Source organism: Pholis gunnellus (genome assembly GCF_910591455.1).
Source record: "Pholis gunnellus genome assembly, chromosome: 11".
Taxonomy (NCBI): Eukaryota; Metazoa; Chordata; class Actinopteri; order Perciformes; family Pholidae; genus Pholis; species Pholis gunnellus.
Window position 1 is genome coordinate 1466973 of NC_136538.1, and position 17578 is coordinate 1484550.

The following is a 17578-nucleotide window of genomic DNA, read 5'->3' on the forward strand; positions in this document are numbered from 1 at the left end:
CGAAAGAGACTACCCCTTCCTTTTACAAGTTCGTAGAGACTCAGTTTTTTCACAGAACGGAGGACAGAAAGCTGCTGCACAAGGCTGAAAGGATACATTTTTTGGGGGGGCGATTTTCTTCGTGAAAAACTTCTAAAGGTACGAAGCGTTTCAATTTTTATGATGATGGGCTGAGTGTTGATCTGTGGGAGAATAATTGTAACTTTTTAATGGTTTGAAGGAGAAGAATTTGGAAGATATGGTTGGATTCAGTGTGGAGTCCCCGTGCTCTTTGATATGCGCTTTGTCTGTGAAAGTGCCGTAGGTCGCGCCTGGGATCGGTAACGGAGAAATTAGCTCGCCTTCTCCTGGCGAAAAATAGGTGAAATTGTGGTAGTACTTGTAGTATCTTGAAGTACTTTGTGTATATATATATGTTTTTGAGTGATTAAAATAGGTTACATGGTCCATTTTATCAGAATTTGTTCGTCATGTAGGTTTTTGAAATATTTTAAAATATCATTTAATTAATTCTCAGAAGTGATTGTACTACATGTGTGTACTCTGTCGCCACCCCCTAGCCCCCTCCTAAGGGGGCATTCGGAGACAGGAGGAATAGCTCAGTGTAGTGTTGGTGTAGCAAGTTTGTGGTTGAGAGTGACAGTGGATCAGAGCAGAGCTTTGAAATGAGCAGTTTGACCATGAATAAACACTGCAGCTCCTCAAGACCCAAGTCAAGTTCTTGTGTCTCTTGCTTCTCATATTTATCCCCCTACTGTGTCTCACATGTAGCCCTAGCTGGAAGCTACCAAGCTAACTAAGTCTGACAAGTTAAGAACCGTGGCAATATATTACTCTTTATTGCTAGCCGCCTAACGTTAACCGTGTGGTCTCGTTGATCTCGGCTGCCATTGCAATTTATTTGTCACATAAAATGCATTTGCCCTCTGAGGCAAATTTTTGATTTGTGATTTTGGGCAATACAAAATACATTGAACATTAAGATATTTAATAATCAACATCAACAGCACATACACAAGGCGAGGTTCAGTTACTTGAATTATCTGAGGTAAATGGTAAATAGACTTGTACATAGCTTCTAGTCTTCTGACCACTCAGAGCGTGATGACACTACATGTCATCATTCACCCATTCATGGAGCCCGATGAATGCAAACCCTTTCTCAACATAACATCGAGCCAAACCACGGTGATTCTGACTGGCTAAAGGTTAGTTACAGCGTACCTAATTCTTTTTAGTCAATGCGTTCAACATAACAGGCTCAAACGCTCAAACTTGGCAAAGCATCTTACTACCCTGAACTAAGACAGGATTTGGTCTGAGAGTAGCTTCATTGCTGTTACCAAGAACCAGCAAGCAACTGGGGTGCACCGACACACTCTCTCTCGCCTTCAGAGAGGAGCACTCCAGAGGCTCAAAGGGATCCTTCACCAAGGCCTTGAGCACCAATGGCAGTTCCCACAGACAAGCATCATTGGCTGTTGTCTTGTGACCTGCTGCAAGAACAGCCTCTTGAGAGGGTAACTCAAGACCGGGCTGTCACAAAAACCTTTGTGGCTGGAAGAAATGACTCTATCCAACAACAAGTTTGATGTTCAAGAGTTCAAGAGTTCAAGAGCAGAAAACTGAACAAATAAACAAAAACAGAGAAAGTGCTTATGTTCATCATGGGGAGGAACCGTCACCTTTCAGCTAGAAGTCAACTCGAGCCACAGTCTGTCGATTACAGAATTTACCCTTCAACAGTTGTATACTGAGACATTAATATTGTTCAGCTGTCTTCCATCTGGCATGCTTTTAAGTAACTGAACATACTTTCAAAGAAATCAACACCAGTGAGGGTTTGCATTTTGGCAAAGCTGTAAGAAGTAATTGAAATGCATTTTTGTGCTTTTCTGTAATGAATAAAAAGTAACAAAGTAAGTATTAAAAATATACCCCACACCCCTCCTTCTGTTGTTTGAAGCGTGGTCTTAATTTATCAGCCTCACAATGCCAGTGTCCCACTGATAAATGTCTACACTGAGGGATGAACAACAATCTCACTGTTGCAAATTTCAGCTCCAAAGTAACACTCGAAATCCTGACTTATGATCTCTCCTATATGTGATTAGGAACCCACTTCTTTTACATCCCTCATGTAACATTTGTTTGTAGGTGACAAGGATTAAAAGGCTTTTGCTCACTTCACATTTCCTTCAAACACAGGCCAGCTTACAGCCCTTCAGAAGAGTGGGAGATAAACAAGCTGAGAGATGAAGAAGAAGAGCCTCCCGTTAATATTCAGAGCATGCTGGAAAGCCACCATCTTAGCCAAAACCAGAGTCCAAATTGCTCCTAAGCCTCTCTTGAATGGAACACAGGAAGAGGAATTTTCTCGGAACACCAGACAGGCCTCTAAAAACTATCTGATAGAAATCCACCACCCAAAAACTGTACAGATTAGTTTTTGTATACCACCAGATAGGAATTTTGCTCTTGGCAGCAGCACACATTGGTATATTGGCACTGCAGGAACATGTGCTGGATGGAATAAATAGAGGAGGATTTCTTTTCATATCCTTAGTGTTGTAATATTTTAGAACAAAGAAAGGGGTCTGCAACCTTTTTGACCTTATCAAAACATGGAAAATGATTATATGGCATTTAGTAAAGGGATTACTTTGGGTAAAGTATGGTATTTTTGCAATGAAGGTGTTTCACATATCGGGCATTAATTGCTTTTTCTTGTGATCACATAATAATTATATTGTAAACTGTCGTCACATGATTATTTAATCAAACTCTGCAGACATAAGCTGTTCAGATTTGTGGGTGTGGACATTGTTGGGAAATCTCCACACAACAACTTTGAGAGAATGTGAGAAAAACATGACATTCATTCAGTTGCCAGTTATTGGGTAAACTTTGCTAAAATGAATACAGTCTATTCAACACTCGTGCAATAAATCCTCCCCATCATTGGTATAAATGGTGTGGACAAAATAATAGAAACACCTGTCAGTAACCTTGAAACCAACCTACCCAAGATAGTTAGATTATATTATGTTACAAACTAGAGGTGTACAGAGACATTATTATATGTATCTGTTCAATTAACAAAATGATCTGTCTCGGTATTCACATAGAAGACCGGAAGTGGGCGTGGTTTGTTAAGGAAGTTACGTTAAATTGAGCAACTGTTGTATTTTCTAAAGTAATATTCATTGGCCATTTTTGAGCTTCAAATTCAATATTGGCATATAGATATCCTCATATTGTACTTTTCATATATCTCTCTCACTCTCTTATTTTTGCTTTAAAAAACAAACAAATTAGTTTTATGAACTGTCTGAAGCCCACCACCTCTTTTTAACTGGGGGGCATTAAACGACCAGAAACTGAATTTTCCGTGAAACTGAAACTTACATTTCAACGTTTTTGTTTCTGTTTTTCTGTGGTCAGTAGCAACAACTTCACCAGATCAGGTAGGTTGGGCGCTTTATAGAGCAAATATGTAGCAGCAGTTTGCATGCACACAGACACTCCTTAGCCGCTGAGGCATTGCAGAATCACCTTTGCATGTTAGTCGGCAATGTTGCTGCATGACTTTCAGCTGGTCAGCACTGAGCAATGTAAAAATCTTGTGTATATGTAAATGTGAATACCAGAAATAGATATAAATCCCTGACAGTAAAATACCCAGACAGAAGTTGTTTGCATTGCATTGTTTGCTCTCTGGCTTGCTCGCTGAGCTGTTCGTTTTTGCCCTGTATTCAAACTGCAGTCAGTTGCCATGCAATCTGAATGCTAATCTGCTTCATAGCACAACGCTTGTATTGCATGATAGATGCAGTGTGAAGAGCCGAAATGATAGACTGAATGCAATGCATACAGTACTCTGTTAACCGTGTTCATTTGGTACTATTGTCTGTGTCTTGTCATTGAAGGAGCTGGTAGTTCCTATGGTTAGTAATAGGCCAGTAGTTGAACCTATCCAGCCCCAGCTATCTCCAGGTGTGTCCACTGTCAGGATCGAGGCAGCCTACCCAGGTGTCTGCTTCACTACCCTCTAAACTTTGTTGTTGGCAATTTAGGACATCTCAGACACAACTTGTCAAGCTCATAGTACTTTGTCAAACTCGGCGTTCCTCAAGTTCAACATTAGTTATTTCACATCCAGTTCTACTGTAATATTGGAATGCTAACATTAGCACACGTATAATTTCTGCAAAAAATGTGAGAAAAACATACGCAGAAAAATGCATGCTAAGGTGTGCTTAAGTGTGAGGAAGTACAGCTAAAAATGACAAATGCAGCTCAGAAACTGCCGACAAGTTTAGTCTGATGTCCTAAAAGGCCACCTGTACTGTGATCTTTTTTACACTGGCATTAGAAGAACTTGTTATTAATACATGTATTTATTTATTCATTTATTTATTTATTAATTTGTATATCTTCTTGTAGTGTTTAATCATTTCAAGCTACAATCATGTTTTCAGATCAGTGGAGCTTCTTTACTGATGGAGCTGCCAATTTTCTGGAGGTTTTGTGATGAGTTTGCAAAGCTACACATGTTCCTTTCTAGTCCCCAGTATTAGATAAAGTCAAATTGATATTTATATCATGATAGATTTATATATCTTATGGGATTGTTAATTATCATGCATCTGCCATCCATCGCTAAACTGGTCCGACTGCCCCAAGGGAGATACATTTGACAAAGCATGCAGCAAAGAACAGAAGATGTGAATTTAGCTTCTTCACAGGCCAAAACTTAGTCAGGGCACCTAGAATTACTGAAAAGCACAGAAACAAACCCACAACAATCAATGTGAATGGCTGATTTATTTTCTTATTAGTGTGTAGTTTTATAATGATGAACAGTGACTACTATTGATTGGACACCTTATTAGGTTTACCTGCCTGCTACCAAACATAATCCTTGTTGGTCTCCAGAACAACATTTAGTTTCTGTAATTTATAAGCTGTATGTTCATAATACCATTTTTTGTTAAACTTCATCCGGTCAGTGCTTTGGTGGGAGATTAAGATGTGAGAACTGATAACATAACTAGACTAAATGTTTGTAGAACCATGCTGAAGTTGTGACATGGCAGGTTATCCTTCTTGAAGTATGTTCCTGGTCAGCAACAGTGCTAAGGTTTGCTGTGGGATTCAAATAAAGATCAGCTGTTATTAAACAGTCTATTCTGTGCAATAAACCCACTCTGTTAGTCCAGCACCACGGGCCTGCCTCTTTAACACAAACCAAGTTGAAACTGTCGTATATTTCAAGCGACAGTGCTGTTGAAGTGATGATCGAAGGAAGATCCGCGGACACTGTTCTTGCTGGTATTATGAAGTTTATCACAACAAGCAACACATGTCATACGAACGGTTAACACGTCCGGAGAGTCCTCGGTCAATTCAAAATGGCTCTGCTGTCTGGCAATTCATCGCCTCCTTAAATACAGATTTGATGTTTACTCCCTCTCTGGAGGAGAGTAACATGCAGGCCCATATAGGACTTCCAAGCAAACGCATGTCTCAGACCTGGGCCTCCGGCCCCCCCTCGTAGGCCTGTTCGATAATCTAAACATCTGTACATGCGTCGTCCATGGGCCCCCCTTTCTCCCATACACCTGCTCCTTGTAAGGACATATGCATGCAAGTATGCTGTTACCTAAGATATCGGAAAATATACGACAAAACCTTGCATTTGTTATTGTTCATGCCAAATTCTAACTCTCAATTCACCATGTCTGACCAGAACCCAATTTGCCAGACCAAATTATGTCTTTTTACTCTTTCACTGTTTTGGTGATAATCCGCCCACTGTAGCCTCACATTGCTCCTGAAAGCGGCTCGTAGCGGTAACGAGGTCTTCTACTCAGAGGTTCAACAAGCGTTGCCCTATTGCACAGCACTTTTGTACTCTTATACCTGTAGTCTCCCTGTGAAGGAATAGTCATTGTCCTTCATTCCTACAGTTGCACAATATGGGCGACTGTGGCTCAGTGGTAGAGCAGGGTCGTCCTTCAATCAAAGAATCGGCAGTTCGATCCCCGGCTCCATGTTGATGTGTCCTTGGGCAAGACACTTAACCCCAAATTGCTCCCGTAGCTGTGCCTACGGTTGGCTACGGTTTGTGAATGTTGTATAAATGTTAGATAGTCCTGGTGGGCATGTGTTACCTTACATGGTAGCCCCTGCCATCAGTGTATGAATGGATGTGAATGGGTGAATGATGACATGTAGTGTTAAAGAGCTTTGAATGGTCGGAAGACTAGAAAAGCGCTAAGTACAGTCCATTTTACCATTTACATAGTTTCAATATTGACATTGAGATGTGCGCATGAGCAAAAGTCAAATTGCAGGACGTGCGATGTTGGCTAACGCTACGCTATGACTTTTTTGCTGCTTTATACAAAAGGAATATTCTAACAATATACTGATATATCAGGGAAAAAAAATCCCAATATCAGTTTTTTTCAATATCGTGCAGCCCTACTTTGACCTATGCTGTAATCTGTGCATTTTCATTCTCAAAACTGCTGCTGATTGAATGGTATCTGCATTTTCATGTGTGTGGAGAAAATAAGCTGTGCAAACATTATTGGGAATATTTTATGACTACAGAAGAAACTACATCCCTTTTGTTGCAGATTATGCTTATTATGAATTGTATAATATAATAATATTATTGAGACTGCACCTTGGTCCATGAATTTAAAAATATATAATATTAAAAAGCAAAAATTAAACATGCGCATTACTATGTATTTTTTTCATTCATTAGAAGTTGTTGAGAGGAGCTCTCCTCCTACACCAGTGGAGATCCTCCCATCTAATGCAGGCCAGGACATCGCTCCCACCCAGTCAGCAGGTAAGACATTCTTTTCTCTGTTCTTTATGTTTCTTCTCATCTGTTCTGGGATATTGTTGTCTGCCTTAAAAGTTCTATTTTAAGTTAGTGAACAGCTGACAAATACATGGCCATCCTCGCTAGTTGGCTTTCTAACTTGTTAATTAGCAAGCTAAGATGCTTGATTGCTAACTAAACAATAAGTTAACATTCTTTCGTTTCCTCTGTCAACGTGTCAAAGTTCACCAAATTTGAACCTACCACAAAAGTTTTCAAATGGATTTCCTTTTTCCCCACAATTGAGTCTTGAGATTGAAGACCGTGAAGGGTAATTCTTTTGTAATTAATTGATTTCACTCCTCCCTTTTGTTGTTTTAATGTAGTGTGTGCATGCATTTAGACTCTAGCTAAGGCAGCACACAAGGATAGTTACACAGACTGCAAGGATCTACAGTATTTTTTGATGCAGTATTTGGGCCAAAGTGCTTAACTCAAGAGGGAACATTACCAGATGATCTTTTAGCAGTTAATGAAAATCTGGAACAATAAGGCATATACAGAAGCTTGCACGGTATCAGTTATTCATTTTGGGGATTGTCTTCACGTTTTGTTGTTGAGATATCAACTTAAATGAATGGGAACAAGGCAACTGGTTGGCTGTGTTAAAATGACAGTTAAAAAATAATAATACGTGAAACTAAAGATTCTCATTCATTTAACTGAAGTTTGCTGAGCTTCTTCATGGCTCTTTATAGTATTTTGTGGGACCCAGTACTAGTTCTAAAACTGCTGTTGTATTAATACTCTCTTCTTTCTTCTGGCCCAGAGGTAAATGAGTGCCAGATCAACCCTTATATTTGTGGCCAGGGGATTTGTTACAACACAGCTGAGGGTTACACCTGCCACTGTGATGAGGGATACCGCCTGGATGACACCCAAACCACCTGTGTAGGTGAGGAATCCAGTCCAGTGCTCAAAGCCAGTAATTTTCCTTTTCATGTACATTCATTTAGTCATACATCTAAGGATAAAACCATAGACTATTGGGTTTATTACATTGGATTGAATGAACACTCATTTATTCATTTACGTTTAAAGTTACTGTGAGGAACTTTTAACTGGTTATAAAACAGTCTCCAAGTAATACGGATGCCGCTATAACACTTACAGAAGTAAACAAGACCGTCACTGAGAAGATTTCTATAAAGTTATTCTTAATGCTTGTCATCAGTGCCAGTGAATTCCATATACGACAAAATCATGCAGGTTCAGCAAGAAACTTGATCACAGTCCCCCCCCCCATGTATGAATGGCCCAAAAATAGTATATATTATATTAGTAGAAAGTAATTTTTTAATGTGTGCAACACAAAGTAAATGGTCCTAATTTTCATGACCTGCAATTTTAACTATATCAAATTCAGCGCACAGCCTGGCTCTGTTTCTAGGGGCTTTAATAAGCTTTTTTTAGATTACCACCAAACCCCAGGGACTGTGAACATGAATCTGATGTGTGGTGACCACAGTTACTTAAAAGACATGTCAATTTGTTGATGTTTGCATATGGGTGAAGTGAATCGGGCAGAGAAGGACAATAGTGTGCATACTCTACAGCCCAAAACATGCTGAATCTCAAGGAGTCCTGAACAACTTCTTTGTGTATGCTCTCAGTGAGCAACTTTCATTAGAATGGCAGTGTGCCATTGTGGAAGGCAGTAGCCAGTTCACTCAAATTTGTCCAAGATTGTTATAGCATCTTCTGGTGGGGGAACAGAGCAGATCTTGCCATCAACAAAACATTACCCTGGTTTATATCTGTATGAAAAATTCTGTAGTTTTTCTGTAAAATGTCTTTTCATGTATATTTTATACAACAAAGTGACACATGTTGTTTGCTCTGGTTTGTGTGTCCAGATGTAGATGAGTGTTTGGAAAGCACATCTTTGTGCTTTGGCGGTCGCTGCAAGAACACAGAGGGCAGTTTTCTGTGTGTGTGTTCGCAGGGATTCCTTGTGAATGAGGAGGGAAACAGTTGTTTTGGTACGTACCCTCAACTCATGCTGCCAAAGCTCATATCTTTCTCACACACATTCCTATTCATACACAAACACACCTCAACACACATGCTGTATGTAACACGCACCCAACATTTGCAACAGAAACTGATATAATTAGAACTTGGTTAAGTGTGCCCATCCATCTCGCCCATCTAACAATGTTTTTGTGGAAGTGAGATGCCTTTTGCTTTTTTCCACTTTGCCCATCACCTGGGAAATGAACACATGTTAAATCATCCAGTGTAAGTGATATAACTGGCCTTCAATAGGTAATAATCGAGACATAAGCCTATAGCCTTGCCAATAGTGTCCCTACTGCCTCCATTGTTCATTACACTCTACCAGGAAAATCGAAGATGGAGATCAGCTTTATGATCATTTTACTGTAGTCTGAGCTATGTTAACCATGGGATCCTTAATAATTTTAATGAAATTGACAGTGAAAAAATGTATACATGAAGAAATTAAATTCCATTTAAGAATTGTGCAAGTAAGGAGGCAGGTACAGATAGAAGTAAAGGCAGGCAGACAGGCATGTTCAGGTATAGGTACAGGTACAGGGTCAGAATCATGACAAGGTTCAGGTTCTGGTGACTTGAAAGCAAAGCTACAAAGTACATGGCAAGGGGAACCAAAGAGATGGGTGGCCTAGGGACTCGACAGCAAAGGAGCAGGAAACCTCAGACAGCCGGCCTGGGAACTGGACAGGGTCGGAGAAGGAGACATCAGGTGGCAAGCCCAGCAGAGCCATTGGGCTGAGCAGGTTGGTAGGACGACAAGAAAGTGGGGCGCTGGGCGTAACTGGTGGTCAGGAGGCTGGAAGTCAGGAAAGGTCCTAGCGGGGTGCTGGGCAGGAGGCTGGCAACAGGAATGCAGAGCATCTAGGAGGTCCGGCTCGGTGTTGGCGAAGACAGCCAACTGATGATTTAAGAGATCTGGCAGGCCGTTGTCAGGCACGGCCATCTGAGGTTCTAGATGATCTGGCAGGGTGTCGGTGTAGATGGTTACCTAGGGTTCAAGCTGGATGTTGGCAAGCACGTCCGGCTAGGGTTCTGTGGCACTGGTCAGCTAAGTAAGCCTTCCACCAGTATATTGCAAACTAAGAATCCTGCTTCCAGGATGTAGGGAGGGACTCTGGGAACTCCTCATTAAGAAAAACCTCCTTGGTCACACCAAACTCATGTGAGGAAAAAGGCAGGCAGGTCAGGTGAGTCCTTTTTATTGGCCAAATAGGTAAGTGTGAGGCACTAGGGCAGGGGTATTCAATTCAAATTCCAAAAGGTCCAGATTGAGAAAATCTCCTTGTGCAAAGGTCCGGAACATTACAATAATATCTAACTTGCGCTATTTAGTGCAATATGTGTATATATATATATATATATATATATATATATATATATATATTAGTGCTGGGCAACGATTACAATTTTTAATCGCATGATTCTTTTGCGATTAATTACATTGTTATGCGCAAAATTCAATAATGAATTCAAAAGTAGTGTATTGCGCACTTTTATTTTAGTAATACTGCTATATGAACAAAAGTGCAATAACATTTGGTTTGCAAACAATTTAAACAAATAAGGTGCTTTTTAACAGCAGTATTCCCTTTACACAGTAGCAGTTCAAATACAGTTATAATGATTCTGATAATAGATTCAGCCGGTGTTTACAACTTTATCTTCATGTGTGTAAAAGATGCAATTTAAAATATACACCTTGAAAACTGCAAACCTATTTATCTAGGCTACTCATAATCACAGTCTCTGGCACTGATCAACAGTTAGTCAAAACAGCTGGTCAAACATAAGCTCTGCACACTAACAAGTGCAGACTGATAAAAGTATAAATCAGTGAAATTTTGGACGACACCAGTGACCACACTGCTACCAGTGTCTGCAATACCCTCCTCCCTGCTTCGTCCCCCTTATTGGGATATAAATTTAAAGCACTCTGTCATTATGTGGTTTCCTGCCACTTCAACGCAGCTTTCCCTACGCACAAAAATAATACTGAATTAGGGCTGTGAGGGCAAACAGGCCAGATGGTTGTTTCCCCAGAGCTGCAATAAAATCTCTTTAGCTGCTGAGGATGAACCTGTCTGCACTGCTTCTATTATTATATAGAGTGAAAGTGCTTAACTCTGAATAGGTGAAAACAGCCATGCAGACATACATCCAAAGGAAGCTTAGACATACTGATTCGCATCATGTTCAAGGTGTGTTTATTGTCATTCTACAACACAGGTTGCACAAGGAAATGCAAGTTGTATTCCCTTGCTACACAAGAAAATAAATTAGAACAGAACTATTTTTATGATGGAGTATGGAGGATGACTTGAGGTGTCAAACTACATTAAACTGTGTCAACCCTACAAATATAGGAATGAAACACACACACAAATGCAGGAAATATATCAATTTATGCAGAAAAAAAAGCAGTGGCATCAATTATTACAATATTTTAGAGCTCCCCTATATCACTCGAATGAGACTTTTTGGGGTGCTCATGTCTCTTTCAGGGGAGCCAAACTCCCCATTGCTGCCTGGTACTACTAACCATACTATATCTACTACTTTTAAAATGACAGCATTCTTTAGCTGGAGCAATTGACACGGGCAGTCTAGGCCGTTCAATTGTCACTCCGAGCACCAATATGCAGTTTGGTTTCGTTTTGACTGCTGTGAAAGTAGAGCATGGTAGTCTGTAGGTACGCAGCATTCTTTATTTCTTGACACAATTGCGTTATTATTGTATTATGTCTAGCTATCAAAACATAAATCTGTTGAGGAAACACATGCAGAATAAGATACTGTGAATCAAGCAATTGAACAAATATACCATTCCAAAGAACTCATAGTATGGGCCCACAATCTAGAGATCACAGGTGTGCCCATCTCTCCTCTTTCAGTAGTTTGCTGCTCCATATTCCATGTGACACAGTTAGCTGTAAGGTTTTGGCTGTTCACACACCGTGCAAGGCGAGGCAAGCCACAGTGGGGTGGCAGCGAGTGGTGGTGGTGGTGAGAGGAAATACTTAGGCCATGCAACAGTCCTTTATAGAAAGTAATAACCCCACTCACAGATGTTTGCATGACACTGCCAAGCTCAGGGAAATGTCACATTTCACAGCCTGTGTGTGTGTGTGCGTGTGTGTGTGTGTGTGTGTGCGTGTGTGTGTGTGTGTGTGTGTGTGTGTGTGTGTGTGTGTGTGTGCGTGTGCGTGTGCGTGTGCGTGTGCGTGTGCGTGTGCGTGTGTGTGTGTGTGTGCGTGCGTGCGTGCGTGTGTGCGTGTGTAACAAATAAACTTAAAGTAGTTCCAGATCATGCTCAAAATCAATATCAAAATTATGTTATGTACTATTTCGGCTTTATTTTTGTAGTTCTGGCCATCAGTTCTGTCAAATATGATAATATTGTATACCCACAAGTGTTACTGCTTGGATATCAGAACAAGGTGACATCACCAAAAATCGGTCCAAAAAGATGGTGTAGTGGCGTCTTGGTAGGAGGATATGCTGTGGCTTAAAAATCTCTGAAGCGCGTTAAACACCACAGATTTATAAATTCCTAAATCAATTATCATGGAGAGTAAGGCTATCATAACCGATAGAACTGATAGCCAGAGCTACAAAAATGAAACCCAACTTGTAATAAGCTGTTTAATTCCACTAACCAATGATGACTTGTACTGAACTCTTTGGACAGACCCACTTTAAGCCACAATGATTTAGCTGTTGGTCAGAAACTGTGGTGGTCAGAATAACTCTATAAATATAAACTGCGTAATGACTGCAAATATCAAGTGCCATTCAAATAAGTTGTTACCTCATAAACATGTATTAGGTCTGGGCAGTGTTGCATGAATGACATTATGGCTTTAACATTCAAAACATTTGCCTTATTTTAGCAAAGGGACTTTTTTATGCCTCCGCGCCCGTCTGTCCGTCAATCCAGTTCATTCTCATCAACGTATCTTAGAGTGATTGGAATTTGGTTGTCAAAGGTCACTGTGACCTCACAAGACACGTTTTTTGCCATAACTCAAGAATTATTACGACAATTTCACACAAATGTCTAATAGGATAAAATTATGAAGGGATGACATTTTGGACAGACATGGATGTAAACTGAAACATGAGTGGTTGGCAGAGGCATACAACCACGATGCGGTAAAATGTGTTCACACGTCACACTGAAGCTTGATCAAATTGTAAACATCACTTTGAGCCGCTGGAGCTCATGGATCTAGATCAACAAATCATGGAACTTCAATACTTACTCTACAGAATATTTTGATGTCACATAAACAAAGTTGAATTATTAAAGATCACTCTATACTGCCATTGTATATCAATATAATATTGACCAATTATGATATGCCACTCTCACCCTGTGTTTACCTAAAGTGTTCAGCTGTTCACTGTTGGTTCACTGTCTGGCAGTCAGACTACAAATCACAGCCCTCACTGCTTCCACAGTGTGTCTTAAGACATTACAGTCAGTTGTAACACAAGCAGCTTGTTCGTTATTCTTAAAAAATGTTTTGAAATGAAGTTATATAAAATAACTTATTTATTAATTTACTGCATTTATTACATTATTTATCTACTGTTTAGCAACTGAAATGCTGGGCAAAAATTGCTTGACTTTTTTCATTCTGCTTATGTGATGTCATTGTTTGGGTTTTTTCAGATATAGATGAGTGCCAGGATCAGCGGGTCTGTACCAGAGGCCACTGCCAGAACACTGAAGGCTCCTTTATCTGTCACTGTGGGCTAGGCTTCAGAGTGTCTCCAGTTGGAGACCATTGTGATGGTATGGTATATAGTACTATCACTACTGTACACACATTATCAGGACCATGCAATATTGTAAGAATGACAAATTGTGATTATTGAGTAATTTTCAAAAAAAGAGTTACACCGTGCTTTGTAAAATCAGGCTTTCACGCCTGTAGTTGGTGTGTTACCATTGTTGAAATATGATCTTGAATAAATATAGGCTACAGGTTCTACCCATGAATACGTTTCCATAATTTGGTGCTACCAGTAACTATTTAAGATTTAATTTGTAATTGCACTTTCTGATTATGTTAGTAATGACAACCATCCCTTAAAGAATTTCATTCTCTAAATATCTGTTTCAACAATCTTTTCAAAATGCTTATAAGACTGATGTGTGTTTATTCCAGATGTGGATGAGTGTTTAGAAGAACCCAGGCCCTGTGAGGCTGTAGGGGAGTGTGTTAACAACATGGGCTCCTACACCTGTACCTGCCCCCAGGGATACCGACAGATCAACGGCACCAGCTGCAGAGGTGAGTGCCGGAGCAGAGATATATCCTCTGACCACCAGTTTCTGATCCCGGATTTAGATGTTACACACACACCTCTAAGTGGATTTCTGTCTCTCTCCTCCCAGATGTTGATGAATGTGTGGATGAACCAGAGCTTTGTTCGCCCCACGGAGAGTGTCTCAACACAGAGGGGTCCTATCTCTGTGTGTGTGAGAGTGGATTCACTGCCAGCCTTGACACGCCCTCCTGTGATGGTAAGATGCACTACAAAGAAGAGAAACACACACGGACATACACACACGTGATGGGGTTTCATTCATTAGAACTTGCTTTTGAAACTTATATTAATGTGATTCTGAATTCCCGTACACATTTAATCATACAAAAGCAGATTGAGGTTAAAGCCCCATGTCGTTTTCATTTTATGGTCCATGTTTAGGGTCATGAGATTATCAGCATGCTGATACTGACTGTTTCTTAACTAACCAATACTACACAGGTTGTCATTCTACCTCTAAAAGATGAGGTTGACGTAATTCTGTATTTCTCTTATTATCACCAAATCCCATGAAAAGATCAAACCCAACAATGAGTTTGTCTCTACGTCTGTCGCACTCAGCTGCAAGTCATTTTGTTTCTACTTAAGAGGTAAACCTGGTCACTCATTTGTAAAAAGGATTCAGTAATTTCCTGAAACAGCTGGCCACTGCAGTTTTTAACAAACGGTAAGCAAACAGGAGGTAATTGTGCATTTGTTGGGGACTATTTTCAATGGTGTATTCATCCACATTTGGTGTTCTATTATATGTGGCAGCAGGATGGTGTATGAGGGATTGAGTTAAGATAAACTGCAGTGTGTGCGTTCATGGTGATGAAGGAACATGCCACCCAGTTCAATAGTGAGGCTCATTGATGTGTTTTAGCTATGCTTCTGGCATGGCTCTATGGATTGCAATGTCAGACAAGTATTGGATGGAATACCATGAAATGTGTTACAGGATGAATCCTACTGACTTTGATGATTCCATTACTAATCCTCTAGTGCCACCATGAGGTTGACTTTTAAAGTTTTGAGTGAAATGTCTAAACAACTGTTGGATGGATTTAATTGCACACATTCATGGTCTCCACAGGATGAATCATAATGCCTTTAGCGATAGTCTGACTTTTTTGCACTCCCATCATCAGGTCAAAATTTCAATTTGTCAGATATTTGATTTGTGAGCCAATACATGCAAAAAAAACGACAGACATCAGCCTGAGCTGCAGTTTGTGTTTAGTGCTAAATGTTACCATGCTAACACCATAAACAAAGATGGTGACCATGATAAACATGAAGTTGCTAAACATCAGTCATTGTAAGCATGTTTGTATGCTGTGTTGTAATTAAGCTCAAAGCACTGTACAGTACAGGCTCACAGAGCTGCTATAGCATGGCTGAACCCTTAGCATTTGGACAACAATGAAAATATTTCAGGCTTTAGATACACAGACAATACTTAAGATAATAATCAGTAGAATACATAAAAAAAATGTTCCCGTCTTTTCAAGGGGTTTGTCGTCATTAGAAAAATGTCTAAAATTGATTCTCAACCTTTAAGCGACTCTTCAAAACTTTGTTGGTTTAGAAGTCTGAGAGTAACCACTCACTTGCTTGTTACATACCAGCCTTCTTTGAAATTCAGTTGAGTCCTCACCCAGGATGATGTCAGTGTAAAGCTGGCAGCATGCTTCCCCTGAACTGCTTGTTCTCTCTATGAATGCTGGCTTTTCATTTCGCCTGCCAGTGTGTTGGACAGCTATAAAGCTTTTTGATTTCTGGCATCGTCAGACAACATGTCGTTAAAGACAAGTTGAGACATTGACTTCAGCATTGTAAAATTCTAATTACTCTGTATGGTAGTTTGTCCCTTTTGACTTGTAGTATAGTATGAATATATTGGTTGTAGGACGACTTCCCTACTACCTTATTGTTATTACCTAGAGTCATACTGCAAAGTTAAATATGAGAGTCCTTTATATGTTCTCTGCACAAAGAGGGCTTCATTGCCTGATTTATCTCAGCTTGAAGGACTGAGCTGGTGCTGTGATAAATGTTTCAACATAATCCTTTATTAAACACACCAGTACTTTTACATCGTAGTATAGATAAGTGCTGCTTCAATATCCACACTGAAGAAAATGTTTGCAAATGAAAAGCAGTATTCATTTACATAGCTTTCCTTGTTCAAAATGTACACCCACATAGTAGATGGTTAATTCTATTCTTTTCTAACCTTTGATATTATCTGCATCCTTGTGTCCATCCCTCTATTGCTTCCCTCAATATCACACTCTGTCACCGCCTCTTACAAGAGAGAAATATCTGAAAAAAGTCTTCGAGTTCTTTCACATTCATGCTGCCCCTATTTTCTCCAACATGGCAGGAGTCTTGGCCCCTGTGCCAGAGCTGTTTTAATGTCATTTCCTGCCAAAGAAAAAACAGAGAGAAAAGAAAAGAAATGAGAGGAAAAGAAACAGACAGGAGCCTTTGAGGTAGCTGTCTAGACAAGGAGGGGTATGTGTTGCTCTCTGCCTGATTTATGTAGGGGGAAGAGAGTGTGTGTGTGTGTGTGTGTGTGTGTGTGTGTGTGTGTGTGTGTGTGTGTGTGTGTGTGTGTGTGTGTGTGTGTGTGTGTGTGTGTGTGTGTGTGTGTGTGTGTGTGTGTGTGTGTGTGTGTGTGTTAATGAAATAGTTAGTTCATGTCTCATTTACAACCTTTTACAGCAGCTGCTTCAATCCAGAAGCATTTTGTTTAATCCACTGCATTGAATTTTCACGTTTCATGTCACTGCCCTGATTTGTCTGGAAGGAAATAAAGGAAAACACAGGAGACATTGTGTGTATTCCTGAGCGTGTGCGTACGTGAGTCTCAATCTGCAAACATTAGCATTTATTTCTGAAGCAGATGTTCATACACCAAAGTTCAATTTAAGTGTCTTACAATGAAAACATCTAGAATAAAATAAGATGTTAGAGAGACAGATAATTGAGAGGCTGTTTTCCTTTCCTGTTCGAATGGAAAGGATGGAACAAATTAAGAGAGAAACTAAAAATCAAATCAAGGAAAAAGCATTTGATATGTCTTGGCTTTTTTTGTTTGTTCTATAGATATTGATGAGTGTGGGCTCAATGAGACACTGTGTGGCCCTCGTGGCTTCTGTGAGAACAGACTGGGTTCCTTCCAATGCCTCTGTGAGCAGGGCTACCAGGAGTCCCAGGATGGCCAAGACTGTGTGGGTAAGTGTTGAACGTTTGGTATCAGTATATTAAGGTGGACGTATTGTAGTTTATTGTATTATATGGTATTTGCATGTGAATACAATCAGACCCCCA

The 17578-nt window shown here is 40.0% G+C and overlaps 1 protein-coding gene across 3 annotated transcripts in view; it reads left to right on the forward strand.

Annotated features, from left to right (window-relative positions):
* Positions 1-17578, forward strand: part of ltbp1 (latent transforming growth factor beta binding protein 1) — a 122565-nt gene that overhangs the window by 85873 nt on the left and 19114 nt on the right. For 2 of the 3 annotated variants that reach the window (XM_079169021.1, XM_079169023.1), the window contains 9 exons: positions 3445-3467; positions 3930-4032; positions 6782-6868; positions 7674-7799; positions 8761-8886; positions 13599-13721; positions 14098-14223; positions 14328-14456; positions 17354-17482. In XM_079169021.1, coding sequence (XP_079025147.1) covers positions 3445-3467; positions 3930-4032; positions 6782-6868; positions 7674-7799; positions 8761-8886; positions 13599-13721; positions 14098-14223; positions 14328-14456; positions 17354-17482 — 972 coding nt within the window. The remainder of the gene's footprint in view (positions 1-3444; positions 3468-3929; positions 4033-6781; positions 6869-7673; positions 7800-8760; positions 8887-13598; positions 13722-14097; positions 14224-14327; positions 14457-17353; positions 17483-17578) is intronic. The other variant, XM_079169022.1, reaches the window with a different exon arrangement.